Source organism: Lichenostomus cassidix, chromosome 7 (genome assembly GCF_008360975.1).
Source record: "Lichenostomus cassidix isolate B80296 chromosome 7, HeHo_3.0, whole genome shotgun sequence".
Taxonomy (NCBI): domain Eukaryota; kingdom Metazoa; phylum Chordata; class Aves; order Passeriformes; family Meliphagidae; genus Lichenostomus; species Lichenostomus cassidix.
Window position 1 is genome coordinate 25,663,863 of NC_139488.1, and position 16,582 is coordinate 25,680,444.

The window sequence follows — 16,582 nt, forward strand, 5'->3', positions numbered from 1 at the left end:
AAATTAGTCAAGAGTGCCTGTCCAACTGCCCTTCACAGGGAACTGGATCAGATTCAGCTTTGATGGATGAAAAATAGCAAGAGATGGGTGTTCTGTCAGCTGCCCTTTCTCCCTGCAGGAGGGGAGATTCTCATCAGATGGAGAATCCATCAGGGGATTCTCTGGTACCAAGCTTAAGCCTTTCTCCTAAGGATACTTACCAGGTACATGCTCTGTCATCACATGCACCAGTCAATGGCCATGCCAAAGCAGACAAATGCCTCTCATTCATTAGCTGTGAAATGCAGGGACATCTTTTCATGCTGTCTGGACCATAAAGCAGCAGGAAATGTGCCAAGGATGACCTGGTCTGCTGCTGCTTTTTCCAGCAGTGCCGTATGAGACCCCCAAAGAGATGGAAGGTTAGAACAACCTTTTGCAATTGCTGCCTGTTTTCGGAAGGCTGGTGGCCAGGGCTGGCTGGCAGCTGAGGGAAGTGGGCATGTGTGGTACAGAACCCAGCAGCAGGTGCTGCAGGAAAGGGACAGGTAAAATGCCCAGGGGTTGGCTGGAAGAGCGAGGTGGCCACATGTGCATTAAGGGTGAGTGAAGTGGGACAAATTTTTAAATCATCATAAGGCATTTCCCCTTGAACAGAGGTTCCTCATTAAGCAGACGAAATGGAGATGGAATTCGGGATGAATTTTGAAACCATTCTTATCCGTAATAATACAACAATAACCAATAATCCTATTTCTTGTTGTGCTTGCTCCCCACTGTGATCTTATTTGGCACATCTACTTTCTGGAGCCTTGCATCTAACATTATTTAAATAGTGTTTAGGGCTCTGAGCACGTTTGGTTGTTGCGTAGTCTCCCAGCTACTTTAAACTAGCATTAATTCAGGACCAGGATGAGGAAGAACTGAGGACTGAGTCTGTTTTTCAAAAAGAAAAGTCTCTTGGACAAGTCTAAGCAGATCACTCTTCTGCTGAGAAAAAGAGACTAAACCCTGGGTTAAACCACCAAAGAGCACATGCAGTCCTAGTGACCTCCTGGGAAAGATAGTGAATTGAAACTCACCTGTGTGTTGTTTTTCCAGGAGTGATTACATAAATGAAAATGCACTTATTTTTCTCTGCTGCTTTTTTAAAGATCTCTTATAATTACCTTGGTTTGAGATAGCAATTGATAGCATCTAACAGCTGAACAACCCTGATTGGCACCTCTGATTACAAGAGTCTAGACAGGGTGGGAAACCTGAAGTTTTTATTTGTTTTAGAGCATTTATTCTTTTTATGCTTGATCCAAGGCCCACTGGAGTCCAAATGAAAGTTTCCATTTCTTTAGGTTTTAGTTCAGTACCTTTGCCAATAGCCATTTAGTCACAGCCTGACTACTACCATATGTAATCAAAACAAGTCTCACAACTAGATGGTAAAGAGTATTTGTAAACAGCAGGGGTTCAGCACAAAATTTCACACTGGAGAAAGGCTCTCTAGGTCACTCCCAAGGTACTTTGGCAGGATAAAGAGTAGTAGCATGAGTGCTCAAATGATGTTGTCCATCTGGCACAATTTGGCCAGACAGATTGATTCTTCAATGACCTGAACACAGCAAACTTTCCCCTAACAAAGCCTGAATCTGATATTCCTTGTCTGGACCTATAGTAACCTGGGAATGCAGGTTGTAAAAGCTTAGACATGTAGTCTCTGAGAAACAGAAACCTGCAGGCAGGTTTTGTTACAGCCATTTAAATGGATTAACTCCTACACAGACAAAGTTGGTTGCTCTGTTTATTTGCCCCCTCAGCCCGTTTTCATGTGTATTATCTTACTTCCTGCAATCCCAGTGGAATAGAAATCAAGCATCTCCTCGTTAAAATTCAGAGCTAATAATTTTGGCATCCTCGATGCAATAAGCAGCTTTCGTTCAGATTGCACATAGCCTACATTTTGTACCATATACAGCTTTACAGAATAAAGCAAGATATATAGAGGCCAAATAAAAGATAAAAGGAGCAGGTTGTACTTTTCAGGCACTGGGGTTTTTAGGTAGAAAGTCTCCAGACCTAGATGTCCTTGTAGTCATTAACAGAACAGTGTTTTTAGGTTTAGGGGTTTTACTAGACTTTCCCCAACACTAACAACAGTATACATACAATTGAGATCTGGATTTTTGTGTAAAATTACTAACTAGCACTGTTCACATCTTTAGAAATGGTCCTTAATGTTTATAAATTTTCAGGTTAGAAAGGAAACAAGACTCAGGTAGCGTGGATCATGAGCTGAATCAGTTAACCTGGGGGAGATTTAAGGGGGAGAGAAAAGTTGCTAGTGAATTAAGTCTGTTTTGGAAAAAAGGGTGGTTTTGTTTATTTTTTATAGTAGTGGGGTTTTTTTTCCTATGTTGCTTTTTGTTGTGCAGATGAAGCTTTTCACATGGCTCGTGACTTATTACATTGCTGAGGATAGGCTTGGAGCACTAACAGATTTGGGTTTTTTTAAATTTTCTTTTTAATTTGTTTTCCCTGCACTATGCTTTCTGTCTGTATGTGTGTTTCCATGTAAATTGTTCATTCCAGTTCTTCCTTTGCATGAAGCAAAAACAAGTACCTGAATGGTTTGCAAGAGTACTCTAGGAACAGTCTTCCTGTCCTGCAACTCTTCAGTGGATGGAATGTTGATATCTGAACACAAACTCATTGTATCAGAGGGAGCTGTAAGCTACAGTCAGCTCTTGCTGGTTACAGTGCTGTCTCCAAAGTTCTCCTAAACTTAAATCTGTTAACTTTGCATGCGGAAATCATGTGACCAAAATAGATACATTTGTTAATTTTTTTTTTTCTTTTTTTGAGCTGAGAACATGACTCGTTCTCACCTGGTTCTTAGATGTTGTCCCTCATCTGGGAAGTTGCTCTCTAAATACCACTTGCTTATCTGTAGCACTTGATATGGCTGCTCCTGACTTTGTTTTTAGCACTAAATTATCTATGGCAAGCTATCCAGTAAGTAGTTATCATAATACATGTTAAGTTTTCTTTTGTTTTTATGGATAATGGGGACTGCACCTTCAAATACACCTTCCAGCTTTTTGACTGACTCTCCTGTTTGTTGGGTTCTGCGTGATTCTCCAGATGCAACTGTGAGATCAGTCACTGTTATCAGCTCCAGATTAGCAGGGAGATTGGTTTGCATTCATCAGAAGTATTCTTGGCATTTAGCAGCTTCTGTTTCAGAATGTAGATTATCAGTTATCCCTGTGTCCTCCCTTGTAACTTGTGACAAACAAATGTAAACTTTGGTGCTGCTAAGACCCTTTTTCAGGTGTGGCCTAACAATCACAGGCCCCTGCCTTTCATATTCTTTGCCATAGAGTTTCATATCTGTTCATCTGCATGTAGCATTTTATCCTCACCATACTCCACAGACCTTCTCACTCCCTTGTTTTTATTTTTAACTTTGAAAATAACTTCAGTTGGGGGAAAAACAACAGTTTCTATTTTGGATTCGATTAACAAGTCAGGAGGAGGCTTGAAGAGGATGTAACCCCACTGGTACAAACAATAGACTACCTGAAACAAAACTGGTTTCTGCAAACCAATGTACATTCCCTTTTGTGGGATGCTGGTTGGGTTGAAGTTTGTCTTTGAGTGTTCATGGTTGTTTCTCCTCATGTAGAGTTATTTGTAGGATGCAAAAAAATCCAGAAAGGTTATTGTTTTATACTGTGAACATGCTTTATCACTTTAAATTATACCAAACCTGTGGTACTTCAATTTTCAGTACTGAGATCTGGAATATGATTTTAGTTTTAGGCAGCTCATGGAAGACAACATAAAAATTTGTTCTGGTGTGACTGTAGGTGTCAACTGCATCAGTTGTGTAGGTCTCCAATGCTTATTTTAAAAGGTACTCAGAGCGTCTTTCTTTAGATCTTACCTTCACAGACTGGGATAGTTATAGGAAATTGTATGTAGTCTAAACTTCATTAGGCATTACCAGCAACAAATTATTGGAGTGGCAGTAGATGTATAAATTAACTTGATATTATGGTATCCAGATTTCACTTTAACATCTATGCTGAAAAAGCTATTGACCTGAAAAGCTAGTAATTAATTAAAGAGATGCTCATAAACGATGTAAACAAACCTATCTCTTTCAAATCAAACTTACTGCTTAAACAGGAATGAGTCTCTCTGGGTGATACTGCTTTCTTTAGACATTTTAGCTGAGAGGGGATCTCTTCAAAACTTAATTCATTTGCAAGCACACATGAGTTCATCCAGTCATAGACAAAGCTGCAAGATATGCAGTCTGAAGTACAGCTTAAAAAAGTTTCTTAAGGTACTGGAAGATCCTTAAGTGACTGATGCAATAGAAACACAGACTGTTCAGTGGCCAAACACGTTTTCCCAAGAAAAGAGTGTGGGATCAGACCCCTTCCCTCCTACACACAGACATATCACAGTGCCAAAGCAGGAAGATTTCACCTGGTTTGGCAGAGCAGTTGGTTTATGGAGAACAGCTTTGGTTCACTGTAGCTGTTCTCTGCTTCACACATTCTGCATAAGATTTGATCAGGTCCCACTCAGAAGCTGTTATTTTTCTCCTGTTAAACATGCTGTCCAAGAACAAAGCTGTGTATTACGGCTATACATGATCCCATCTTCTCATGATGACCTTTTCTTAAGAATTTTTAAGTAAGATCTCTGGCTGAGAAAAAAACTAGATGCCACTTTGGGAGTGAGGAAAAAAAACTGTAGCCATGTAGATTTTATCTTTGAATTAGAAACTCAAGTAGTTGGGCCTAAGTGTCCAGCTCCCCATCAAAGCACTGAGCAAACTGCCAATCAGTAGGGTAACATAAAGAAAATGCCAGATTTCCAGTGGCAAAGAAAATGATTCCTGCATTAACAGAATGTATCTTTTGCTACTATTATCAGCAAGAGTCTCCTTTTCCTAGACAGTAAAGATGCGGATCTGAGCTTTGGTAATAACAATGAATAAGGCAAGTCTTAAACAGATTGAATTAATAGGAATCCCATATTCCAAACAGATCTCACATTAACATTCATCTTGCTCTTTCTCATAATTTAATCCTGTTATTTCTATTGATAGCTCTTCCCTAGAACTGGGATGTCTCTTCAACTGACTTGAGGCAAAGTGAAATCTCTGGTTTGTTGCTACAGTTGTATGTACTGTTTTTTAGAATAGCCTCTGTTTGTAGCTTCCACAGCTTTTCATGAGACAGGAAAATTTATCCTTATCTGCAGTGATAAGGACCTCCTTGGAAGGTCACAGCATTTGCAAAGTACTCCACCATGGAGTAGTGCTCAGTGACCACCTGGGCTGATTGACTCAGTGAAACAGCCCCAGTTTCTATTACTGTCAAATATCATTACCTTTGCATTAACTTTAAATATTCCCAAGGTTAGACAGTATGATTAAATCTGTTAAATATTATAACATTGCCTCTAAGAATTGGCATCCTCCCCTTCCCCAGACACAGTTCTTCCAATTCTGAAGGGAAATAGTGCTAATTAGCTGTATTATGAAGATGTGTGATATCTTAATTCACTATAGCTACCTTCCTTTTCGGAGAGCTAGCTAATTGCAGGACCAGAGCTCTTAAAAATGAAGGCTATATCAGTTATAGACAGTGAACAATCATCCTGGTTAAAAGCTTGGCTCATGTGCACTGCCAAGAAACCCCAGGCTAGACAATGAACTTAAGTTTGTGAATTTTCTTTTGATTTCACCAAATGAGATCACAATGGTGTCTGTGATACAACTAGACAATGTAATACCACTAACACAGTGTAAAATGCAATGTGGTATAGGGTCTGTCTGCACAATGTGGATAGACCTGCAGCAATTTTAAATAGCAGTAGGCTACTTGCAGAACCATGGACTTCAGCATGAATGGATTTGACCAGAATCTGCAGGTTTTGCTTCTCAGCTCTCTGCTGCAGGTACCCAGATTTTCCACAAGCACCTGTGTTCACACGGTATCGCAGAATCGTCAAGGTTGGAAAAAATCTTCAAGACCATCTAGTCCAACCATCAACCTAGCACCACAGTAGTCACCCCTAAACCATATCCCCAAAGTGAGTGTGTGTCTATTAGCCTCATCAGAGATTACAAAGCACATTCAGATCAAGGATTTTTTTATGATTATACTTAAAGGAGTCCTGCTTGAGGGAAGGATTTTCTCTTTTACTTCACAGGGAGCTCGCTCTTTATCAACTTCTGGTACATCCAGATAGAGCTGAGGGAGCTTACACAGTTAGCTACCAGATCTGAAAATGCAATAACAAAGAGATAAAAACCTGCATGTTTTCCCTTTCCCATGTCTGCTGCCATGAAGAGCCTGTCTGAGGTTCAGGCAGATCTGGATCAGCAGATGAATATTTCAAAGAGTCTGGAAACAGAAGTCAGTCCCATAGAGTTGTGTAGCTATCCAAATGACTTGCTACCTTCTAAAACACTAATTTTTCATCCCTGATCAGTTCCAAGCTTTGATACACTAGGAAGAAAATATCTTCCCAGCTCCTCCAAAGACTCTGTGCTTTATTGTGAGCTATATACCTGCCAATACCAACAGCAAAATTAGTCATCTTTTCAATCCTTCTTGAACACCAGGGTTTGAAGGTTTGATTTGAGACCAGAAATAGAATTCACTCTTATCTTCACAAACAATGGCTGTGTCTCTGAATGTTTATCCTTTATTATGCTCACCTACATCACCCATCTTGAGAGAGCAGCACAAGGTTTGTATGTATCTTCACGAATATGCACACACCCCAGGAATAAGAAAAATTATTGTGAATAGTTCATCTTTTTCAACAGAAGAGGTTTAACAAGGAGACAAGAAACTTTTTTTTTCTGCTACTTCTTAAACATGGCTTTGATTATCAGCATAAGAATGCCATTTCAGCCAAACCTTGTCAGTAAACCCTATATGCAAAGGAAAACATGGTTTCTAACCTGTACTATCTGAGCCCATAACAATATCCTGGCATACAGGGAAAATTTGCAGTTGTATTCCCCGTCAGCTGGTGAGTGTGAATGTTCCATCTAGGATGGGACTATAAGAAGAGCAGTGGGAATGGGACATGCAAGGATATATTCCCAATATTGGCTGATATCTTCCCTTTCCAGCAACAGAAATTGCTGAGATCTGAAGAGCTGTGCCTTCATGTTTTTGCTCAATGACACTTCAGTTCTACTGCCACTGTGTAATTTGGAGATTGGCACCTTGCTCAGGGTGACAGGCTGTAAAGCCCATTTTGCTACAAGCCCTTCTTCCCCTTCAGTAAAATGACCATTCACTTATGAACAGGCTCAACCTTTTGGCACCTGTCAAGAATGTTAAAAGTCACTTAACACAGCAGTTTTCAATGTGTCTTCTGCTGAGCTGGAACTAGTTCCAACACAGACCATTGTAATTCACCTTAGCACAGGTACTTTCTAGGCATATATTTTGCTTCAGAGCATTGCACTGCTTCTGCACATTCATTACTGAAGCACTACACTTATCAGTATTGAAAAGTGGGCCAGGGAGCTGCACCAAACAGAAAGTCATGCCCTTCCTTCACAAGGTCTTCCCCAGATCAGAACAACACATCTCACTCCAGGATCTTTTCGCCCCCTAAAATTTCCTCTGTTCTTCATCAGACTTCTCTGTCCTCATGTCTTCCTGTTTTGTAAAAACCCCTAATGTCTACACTGCCCAGTTCCCTGGTTTTCATGACTGCATCCATAGGTAACTGGCAGATGATGTGTCCTACACTTTAACTCTCCTCCTGCTACCAATGCAACTCTGTAGACACACCTAGTGGAAAATGGTCCCTTTTGCCTGTTACTATGTTTTCTGCTAATAGTGAAGTCAAAGTGGTGCACAAGAGAGTCTGATGGATGACAGACCTGGCAAAAAATAAGTGGCTCAGAGGGAGACAGAGGTGAAAAAGGTGGGATCTTTCCTTTGCAATTTCTCTTCCATCTGACATCTGGGACATGCAGTGTTGCATAAATTTGTGCCAAAATTACAAGGTTCTTACTACTGTCCATTAAAGCTCACGTCTAGAAGATGGATTATGGATAACTTGCATAAAAGGGCAGATAAATCAGATAAATATAATCCATAGAGGAAGAAGATGTCGAGGGGAAACATGTATATATCTTAGACTGGTGGATATTCACTGACTGACCACATTCACATTTCCACTTTGGAAATCACATGAGAAAAATAGACTGCAAGACTACACCAAAAGCAAAATCAATGATTTTCAGTTCTGTATTTAAATGTCAGCCTTTTTCCTAATGTAGCAGCAAGCCTTCATACATACAGATTGCAAGTGAGAGAGGCAGATGATGGCACTTCTATGTCTTATGGTAAAATATCTGAGAGAAGTGGAACATATTCCTGAATAAGGCAGAGCATGTCCTATAGCACCACCTAGCCGGCTAATTTAAAAGTGGTCCATATCCCTGCATCCCTGACTACAACGGTGTGTTTGTGCATCAGAAACAGGGTGCACTTCAGTCTTCTTTCACCTTGTTTGGTGTAACAGCTGCTTCATGAAACCAGAATCATGCCAACGTGGTGATTAGTAAAGCTGGGGTCTCTGTTTTGCACAATCGTATTTATTATAAATCTCTTAAGAGAAACCACAGTAAAAATGCAATGCTGTGCCAGATTCTTGAGGTTTAGTTAAGAAACCCGTGTATTCTAGATCTCTCCAGCTGGTACAGAAGGCAGAAGCACCTTTCAGAAAGCCAGACTTCACAAACCCACCCAACCCTCCTCCATATTCACCAGCAGGATAAGTCTTACTGATTCTCAGGCTTTTAAAATCCTTCATCACACTGTGTTTCGGTTAGTGAGAAGTCTGTTGTCTATCATCACCTACACACACCTTTCCTTTGTACATCTGCATGAAGTATGAATATCAATGCAAACTTACAAACTGTAAGTTTTGGCAGATGGTGAAGCTCCATGCTGAGGCTGCAGAGCAAAGTCTGTAACAGCTCTCTGCTGATATAAAGAGGGAGGGGAAGCACTTCTATTTTTTTTTTTTTCTGGCTGCCTCTTAACTTGTTAAAGCGTTGGCACTTCTCTGACTTTTCAATGCCATCATTCAGCTTGATAACCTAGTAGAAAATGACCCCTTTTTGTCTGCTACTATGTTTACTATTAATAGTGAGGTAAAAGTGGTGCACAAGAGGGTCTGATGGATGACAGAGCTGGCAAAAATTAAGTGGCACAGAGGAAGACAGAGGTGAAAAAGGTGGGATCTTTCCTCAGACACCTCCCTTTAGGTGGAAACAAACTATTCATCTGCCTTGCCACATTGCATAAAACCATAACCTAAGGGTAGAACTGTGCCCTGTCATGAAGGAGTGTGTTTTCTTAGCAATTAGCAACCCATTTATTGGAAGTTAAAACCAAGGTTGTTATTACCAGCTTCTATTCTCAACAGGCTATGCCTAGCCAGGCCTGTTTAGCACTAGCATTTCTAAAATGCAGATAATCTAGTAGGAAAAAGGATAAATATCTTCACTAGGATACTTTCCTGAAAGTCCTAAAAACTGCCATGAATTGGAATGAGAACTCCTAAGTATTCAGTTTATGATCTTAATCCTTGGATATGAACTCAAATGTCATGCTAAAATGTCTGGGAACTAAATCTTTACCAGTAAGAAATGCTTCAATCAGGGGTTGCTACAAAAGAAAGCAAGGTCTGTCAAAATCAATCGTAAGTAGAAAGTAACAACAGCATGTTTTTATTTCTATTCTGTTGCCTCTCAACCCACTACCCAGCATAATTCCCATTTGGCTTGTGCAAAATCATTACCTTATGACTGCCTGGTGTGAAAGGATCCTTTAAAACAATCATCCAACAACAGTGCAAACTTTCCCTGTAACTGAGACAAGCCCAAGCTTTTACTCTCCCCTACCCAAATAAAATCCCAACTGGCCAAAAGCCATTCTCTGTTCTTGTTTTCCAAAGACTGCACATCCCGGGGCAAGGCTGGACTTCCCAGAGCTCTGCCCTCGATGCTTCCAAAGGCTGTTGCTCTGCCAGCCACCTCCTCTGCATTCCACATCTTTCCAGGGCTCTCGCAGTGCCCAGGCTGCGGAACAAATCCACACGGGCTTATTGACAAACTACACTGCCCATCTGCTTTGAGCAAACAGTAACTGTAAAGCAAATAAAAAAATCCCTGCATGTGTTATTTTCCCATTAGGAATGACAGAGAAAACAAATCCTCCACGACGGATGCCAGCTATACCACTTGCTGCCTTCCCGGCAAGCATTCCTGCCCTGCAGTGGAGAGGGCTGTATTAATAATACAGATGCAGTATCTTGCAGGAAGAACACTGCGAGTTACAGCATAGAACACAAGAGCACAGAATTAATTTATGACTCGGGGGGAGGGAGAGAGAGCGGCAGTGCCAGCCTCAGGCCCTTTCCGGGAGGCTGGTGGCTGTGAGGGTGATCTGTTCTCTTCGCCTGCACAGGCAGCGGCTCGGATCTTCCCCTCGGTCCGTTCGTTCGAAGCCAGGTTCAAGCAGGGTCGGATCTTCCCCTCGATCTGTTCGTCCGAGGCCGAGTTCAAGCCAGACGCAGCGCCGGGGCCGCGCTGAGGGGAAGCACCCCCCGGCATGGCAGCTCCGCCCGGCCCGCACCGCCTCTTCCGCCCGCAGCCCCGCCTCGGCCCGGGACGCGGTAGGTGCAGGGCGGGAGGTGAGGGGGCGGGTGGTTCTTCAGCGGGGTCCCGGGGTGGTGGATTTCTGCCACCCTCCTCTTGTGTGTTTTTATTTTTCCTGACGAGCCGAGCCCTGCAGGCGAGTCCGGCCCGCGCCCCGTTTCCTGATTGATCGTGCTTTGAGCTGGGGTTTCCCCTCTGCTGCGTGCGATCGTATATCAATAAACTCAGTAACACGCACGTATTATGGTCAAACCTGCCTAGATATCCTCTATCTGAATTTTAGCTGTCACAGTTCTCAGAGTTCAGTGAGAATTAAGTGTCCGTGACACCACAGAGATAGAAAATACTTCAGCACTTGGGGGAGGCCGCCGTGTAAACTTGGCCGTAGCTTCATGGGAACTAAACGATTAAATTTGCAGGATATAGACCATATAAATTGCCTTGTAGTTTCCGGTTGCTTTCCTCATACATAAATTGCACAGAGTTTATGAATAAAAATAAAGCTGCCATGCGCAGTTGGGGCTGCAGTGGGAAATCTGCAGGAGCCGAGCATCTGCACTGAACCTTGGGGAAGGTTTGAAAGCATAAATGCTAAAATATACTGAGGGCAATTTTCTTTTTATTTTCCTGAGTATTGACTATTATGAGAAAACAAATACTCTGTGGCATTTCCTGCTTACTCTTGCATTAGATGTGCAAGAACATATTTGATCATGGAAGAAAGGAGAATGGGGTTTTCATTTGGTAATGCAATAAAGGAGAGTCGAGTTTTCAGTGTGGTCTGTCGTTACCCAGTTGGGTGTGGATGTAAGCTGAAGAGGGGCTTTTCTCCTTGCAGCATTTCTAATCTTAAAAAGAAGTTAGCCAGCTCCAATGAGAGGGCATTCTCTAACAGGAGAAACCTGGACAGTCCCTGCCTCAGCTTCACATAAGGATCAAGTGATAGTCTCCCTACAATCATCCCCTTAGAAGTACTGCCCCCCACACTGTAAATGACATGACCTTTTCAATCAGATCTAGACTACCAGATTGGCCAAAGAGGTCGTTTGAGTTTAGTATTACCATTTTCTGGGTTTTAGCTCTATTATAAAGGGGATTTTGACCTGAAATTTGGTTTCATCCAAGCTTTTTGGTTCATGTTCTTCTTAAATAATATTGCCAAATAACTCACCACGTCTATCTTCAGCAGAATGTAAGAATACCACCAGTTATTACACTAAGAAATACATATGAAATTATTGTGTGCTTAAATACATCATGGTTTTTATTAAGCACTCAGTGTGTGTTCAGTGCAGCACAAGCATTAAACAAGATTATTCTTCCCCTGGTGAATTTACAGTCTGAGAGATCTTCATAGGAAGGAGTAGTAATAACACATCATTAAACACCACCTTTAAATTAATCCCTTTTTGTTTCCCTGCAGTTAACACTCGTTTGCCGTTGATCATGACTGGTGTATTCTGACATGTCATATAGTGCAGTTTGATGATGTTACAGACCCCAGTTGTCCACTCTACCCCTCTAAGAGAAGTTCTTGTTCAGCACATGTGGAAGGAGAGAGCATATGTCCTTGCTTCAGCTGCTGCCATACAAAGCCCAGCAGCATAGCTGAGACCCACCTTTGATGATACTCCACACTAAGACTTCGGTTGTTGTATCAAAGCAGTTTCCTTCTGCCACCTCGGCTTCCTGGGAGGACAGCTGGAAACACTTATGTCTTTAACAGCTGCAGCAAGATTCTATGAAGCTTGTGTGTTAAAGCCCTGAGAGAAGAGACACTGCAAATGGAAAAAGGGGCGTCCAGTTTTAACTGATTTCTGTTGGATTTAGGTGCCTAATTCACTTTTATATCTTCATAGTAGCATCATTCTAGGAGGGAATTCTGTAGCCAATGAAATTTTTTAAAAAAAGAAATTGGAGCTTTTCTGGGCAGAGCACGTAATATGGCTTAGAGCATAAAAAGAACTGATGCTTCCCAAGGGAGGCAGGACTCTTGAACTGAAGGACTTGGCAGGTTTGAAAGTTTTTAAGTTCGTTTGCTTATTTAAAGAGTCACAACACAGTTGTAGGCCCTGAAACAATTTCTGTTCCAGTTTCTGATCTAGATTGAACATAGTATTTGTCAGAGCAATTATTTCAGAGCCAAATTTTTAAAAGTAGCTACTGAAAGCATGCTGCTTTCTGAAAATAGCTTTTTGCTGAGTAAGCTAGAACCACTGCTTGGAAGTTGAAATCTGAAAGAAAAGAACAACCGAGAAAAACACATGCTATTTTTTGCTGGTTTTTGGTTGATTTTTTTGTTGTTTGCGATTTTTTTTTTAATAGTGAGCTTGACTATCCATTCAAACAAACTCCTAAAAGAAAATTCTGTCTCCTGAAATTTTTCAAATCAAAATGTGGTCCTGTTTTGAAAGTTGTAGTCAAACTCAACTTATTGAATTTAGTATTCGGGTTACTGATTAAAATTTTTGCAGCTGTATTATAAAGGAGGTTGGCATAGATCTAATTATTGGCTCTTTCTGATCTCAATATCTATAGACTATAGTGGAAGGCAACAGTAGGATTGTGCTAGCAAGGACTAAACAAGTATGTTGGGTAAATACAGGGTGTGTATTGATTGCTGGAGGAGGAGGAAGTGTGGTGGCTTTAGTATTGTCTTCATTGTGGTAAATTGATGTACTGGAGGAAAGGGAGAAGTTAATTCTTCATATCAATCATCCTATGTTGCAATGCAAACAATTATTGTGTATCTCTTCTTCTGTAAAGATGTTTTGTGTTTTGTTAATGTAAAAGAATGTTTCTTTGGTTATTGTGCTCTGCTTCTTCTCATGTTTTTTGCTTTGGTTGTTTTTGGGGTTTTTTTAATGCTAGAGAGATGACAGACGTGTCTATGCACACTTTAATTCCTGATTTTGTGTTGTGAACAGGTTAGGATTTGACTATGGCAGTGCAGTTCCGGCGGAAGGCATCTGTGTGGTTAAAGAAGCACAAGATCGCTGTGTTAGCCACTTCTTGCGTGGGACTGCTTGGCACTAACCTTTCCTATCACGTGTTTCCTGAGCAGACGTTCAAACTGTTGCACGAGTGCTGGTCAGAGGGGCAGCCAGCTGAGCTTTCAGAGAAGCTCTGTGGTGTGTTTCAGGATGTCCTTCAAGATACTGGTGTGAAGTCCATTGACTCCTACAGAGTCTTTGCAGCTTCTGGTTTCCACCCTGTGAGTGCTGGAATTCCCTGGCTGCCTGCAGGCTCTTTGGTGGGCATCCCACCTAACTTTGATAGCACAGCTGAGGATAAAAAGGGAATAGTCAACCATGTTGTTGTAATAAATGGCAAGAAAGTGGACTGGGAGAGCAGTGAAGGCATTGCTTTGAAGGAAGCTCTCACGTTTTCACTTAAAGCTCAGAAGTTTGCCATTGCCAGAGAAGTTGTGTATTTGCAGTATGGCAGTCCTTTAGCAAGTGCAGCTGTGGCTCCGACTTGCTTGGCTGGGACATTTCTCTGTGGCAGAGCTCTGAAGATGCTGCTGGGGTTATCCAGGGGCCCCGTGATCCTTCGTGGCCTCTGTAACCTCGTCACTGCCATGGGAGGACTGCTCTGCTATTGCGTCTCTTCCGATGCTGTCACCTATCACCTGGACTGCAGGGCTGACAGGAAGGCAGCCGTGCTTTCTGAGGACTACGCCAGAGGTGGCATTGAATTTTATGACAAAATCTTGTCCCGCAACAGGATTTTGCGTGGTCTGATGGGCAAACAAGGGATGAGAATATATGCCCCAAGTGGTAACCTTTTCCCAAGGCACTGGTTCAGAATAAAGTATACCCCATACACTTACCGGAGAACTTTGATTGTTAATATTTTAAGAGAGCTTCAGGCATCAGGTGAGAGTGCTTGAATTTTAAACTTGTGAATTATGTATTTTGGAACACCGCTGTGCTGCCTTTTTTTCTCCCCCTCTGTATCTTCATTGGAATTTTGGGGTTTATTTTTGCATGTAGTTCGGGAGGAGTTATTGCACGTTCCCTGAATAAAGAGTTCTCTCTTAAAATATTAAAGACTTGCTTCCAAAGTGCTCAGTTCTGTGTGCATCTCAAATCACAAGACTGCTGAGGAGGGAAACTTTTCAGACCCTGATCTGGAAGTTCTGCTGCACTGCTCTGCCTTCCTGCCATTTCAGACTGGCAAATTGAGAGGGGCAAGTTTTGGGATCATTATCATTTACACTGGGGTGCTTGCTGTTTCTCCTATGGAACAACACAAAGATGTTTAAAAACCAGGCAGTCTGTGTCATGTGGGTACATAAATACCAAGACATTGTGTTTCTGTCTGTGTGAGTTCTTGTGCTGTGTAAATTCTTATGCTGCAATCACCATGTGTAGGCCACATTACTTATGCTGCACTTCCTTCAAGTACAAGCAGATTATTACCACCACCTGCATCATTTGCTTAAATCTAGTTCTGCTCTCTCCAGGACATGGTGACTGCACCATCACCTGGAATGTTTCCCTGGAGTGGTAGTATGTAACAGGATTGTCCTGGGTTGGCTGTTTTCTCACAAGTGGGATAAACGTGTTGAGGTTTTTCTTCTTGCTTTGGTATAGTTTTTTGTTTCATTTAAAAATACGTGTAGATGTATGTCACCTGTTATGTCAATGAAGGCAAGGTATGAGATGTAAGTCTGGCATTTGGTGCAGAAACTGCTGAGGTCTTTGATGAAGAGTTGCCAAAGGAAATTATTCTCCTGTGTGAGACTAGCTTAAGAAGATTTTGCCTGGTAGGCCAAGCTTTGCCCAGGATTACTAATCTTCTGGAGAGGTCTTTAGTGCATGGGCAATAAAGTTTCCACTACAGCCTCACCTTGAAGCTTTTATGTAATTTTCACGATGACTCAAACTTTGTGGTTCCCTCTTTTCTATGTTTCTATTGCTGTTCCAGTAGCTCTCCCTGGTGACATCAGAGTAGTTCTCTTTACCTCTGTTGTCATTCTTACCAGGAACTTCTGTTATTTTTTGTCTTCTCAGTCGGAGATGGGACGAGTGTCCTCTCTGCCCTGGCTTTGTCCTTTCTTTATGTGCTACAATAAGAGCTGTCATGCCTGTGTTTGCTCAAAGCATTACTGAGTTCTGTTTTCTTTTTGAATCACACAGTGACATAAAGTTGATATTTTAGCTGCTGAAGCACTGCTGTTGCTTTCCATTGCTGAAACCATGCATGTGAGATGTTTGAGTTTCTGCTGAAGTAATCTGTGCCATGTGCTTCTGAAACATCATCTATTGCTTGCACTTGTCCTTGTCTCATCACATCATGAGATGCCTCTCTGGTGCTTTCCTAGCTGTAGGGCATAAAGCTATTGTTTTTGTGCCCTTTGTGAAAGATTTTGATGAAATTTCCTGGTCTATGGAATAAAAAGAGACTTTACCTCTGGGCAGGGGTCTTTAAAAGCTTCAGGCTACATTTTGTTTGACTTGTCTTCCAGGTAAATCCAATATAAGACATCACAGAAGTTTATTGGTGGAGTGATATAGTGACTCAAGACTGGAATATAATTCCTGGTTTATATAGCCTGTGAGTTCATTTCATCCTCCAGTTACTCTTTCAGACAAGTTTTAACTCCATGAAATATTCTCAGAGAGAACTTAGCCCACTTGGTTTATGTGGTTTAAGGAGCTGCTGCTACATAAACAGTGCAGAGAGAAAATCAAGACCTTCTTGGAGATTTACAGCAAGTAGCAGTTAAAATTAAAGTAACCCACTTGTCTTCTACTACTTCTTACTGTTGCTTTTCATCAAGATGCCTGCAGCTAGTGTGGTTATTTGACATTCTCAGGCTGTAAAGCCCCAGTGATGCTAATGGGTTTTGCAGTTGTGCGCTTCACTTGACTCTTACAG

At 41.6% G+C, this 16,582-nt stretch overlaps 1 protein-coding gene across 2 annotated transcripts; it reads left to right on the top strand.

Moving 5' to 3' along the window:
- Positions 1-10,637: 10,637 nt before the first annotated feature.
- TMEM177 (transmembrane protein 177) lies at positions 10,638-14,748 on the top strand. Of its 2 annotated transcripts, XM_085066888.1 has the most exons (3): positions 10,652-10,713; positions 12,120-12,526; positions 13,624-14,748. In XM_085066888.1, the coding sequence occupies exon 3, from the start codon at positions 13,638-13,640 to the stop codon at positions 14,586-14,588; it is 951 nt and encodes a 316-aa protein (XP_084923014.1). In that variant the 5' UTR covers positions 10,652-10,713; positions 12,120-12,526; positions 13,624-13,637; the 3' UTR covers positions 14,589-14,748. The 2 variants fall into 2 exon arrangements, with proteins under 2 accessions (XP_084923015.1, XP_084923014.1); XM_085066889.1 differs by lacking the exon at positions 12,120-12,526 and having other exon boundaries at positions 10,638-10,713.
- The last annotated feature ends 1,834 nt before the right edge of the window (positions 14,749-16,582 follow it).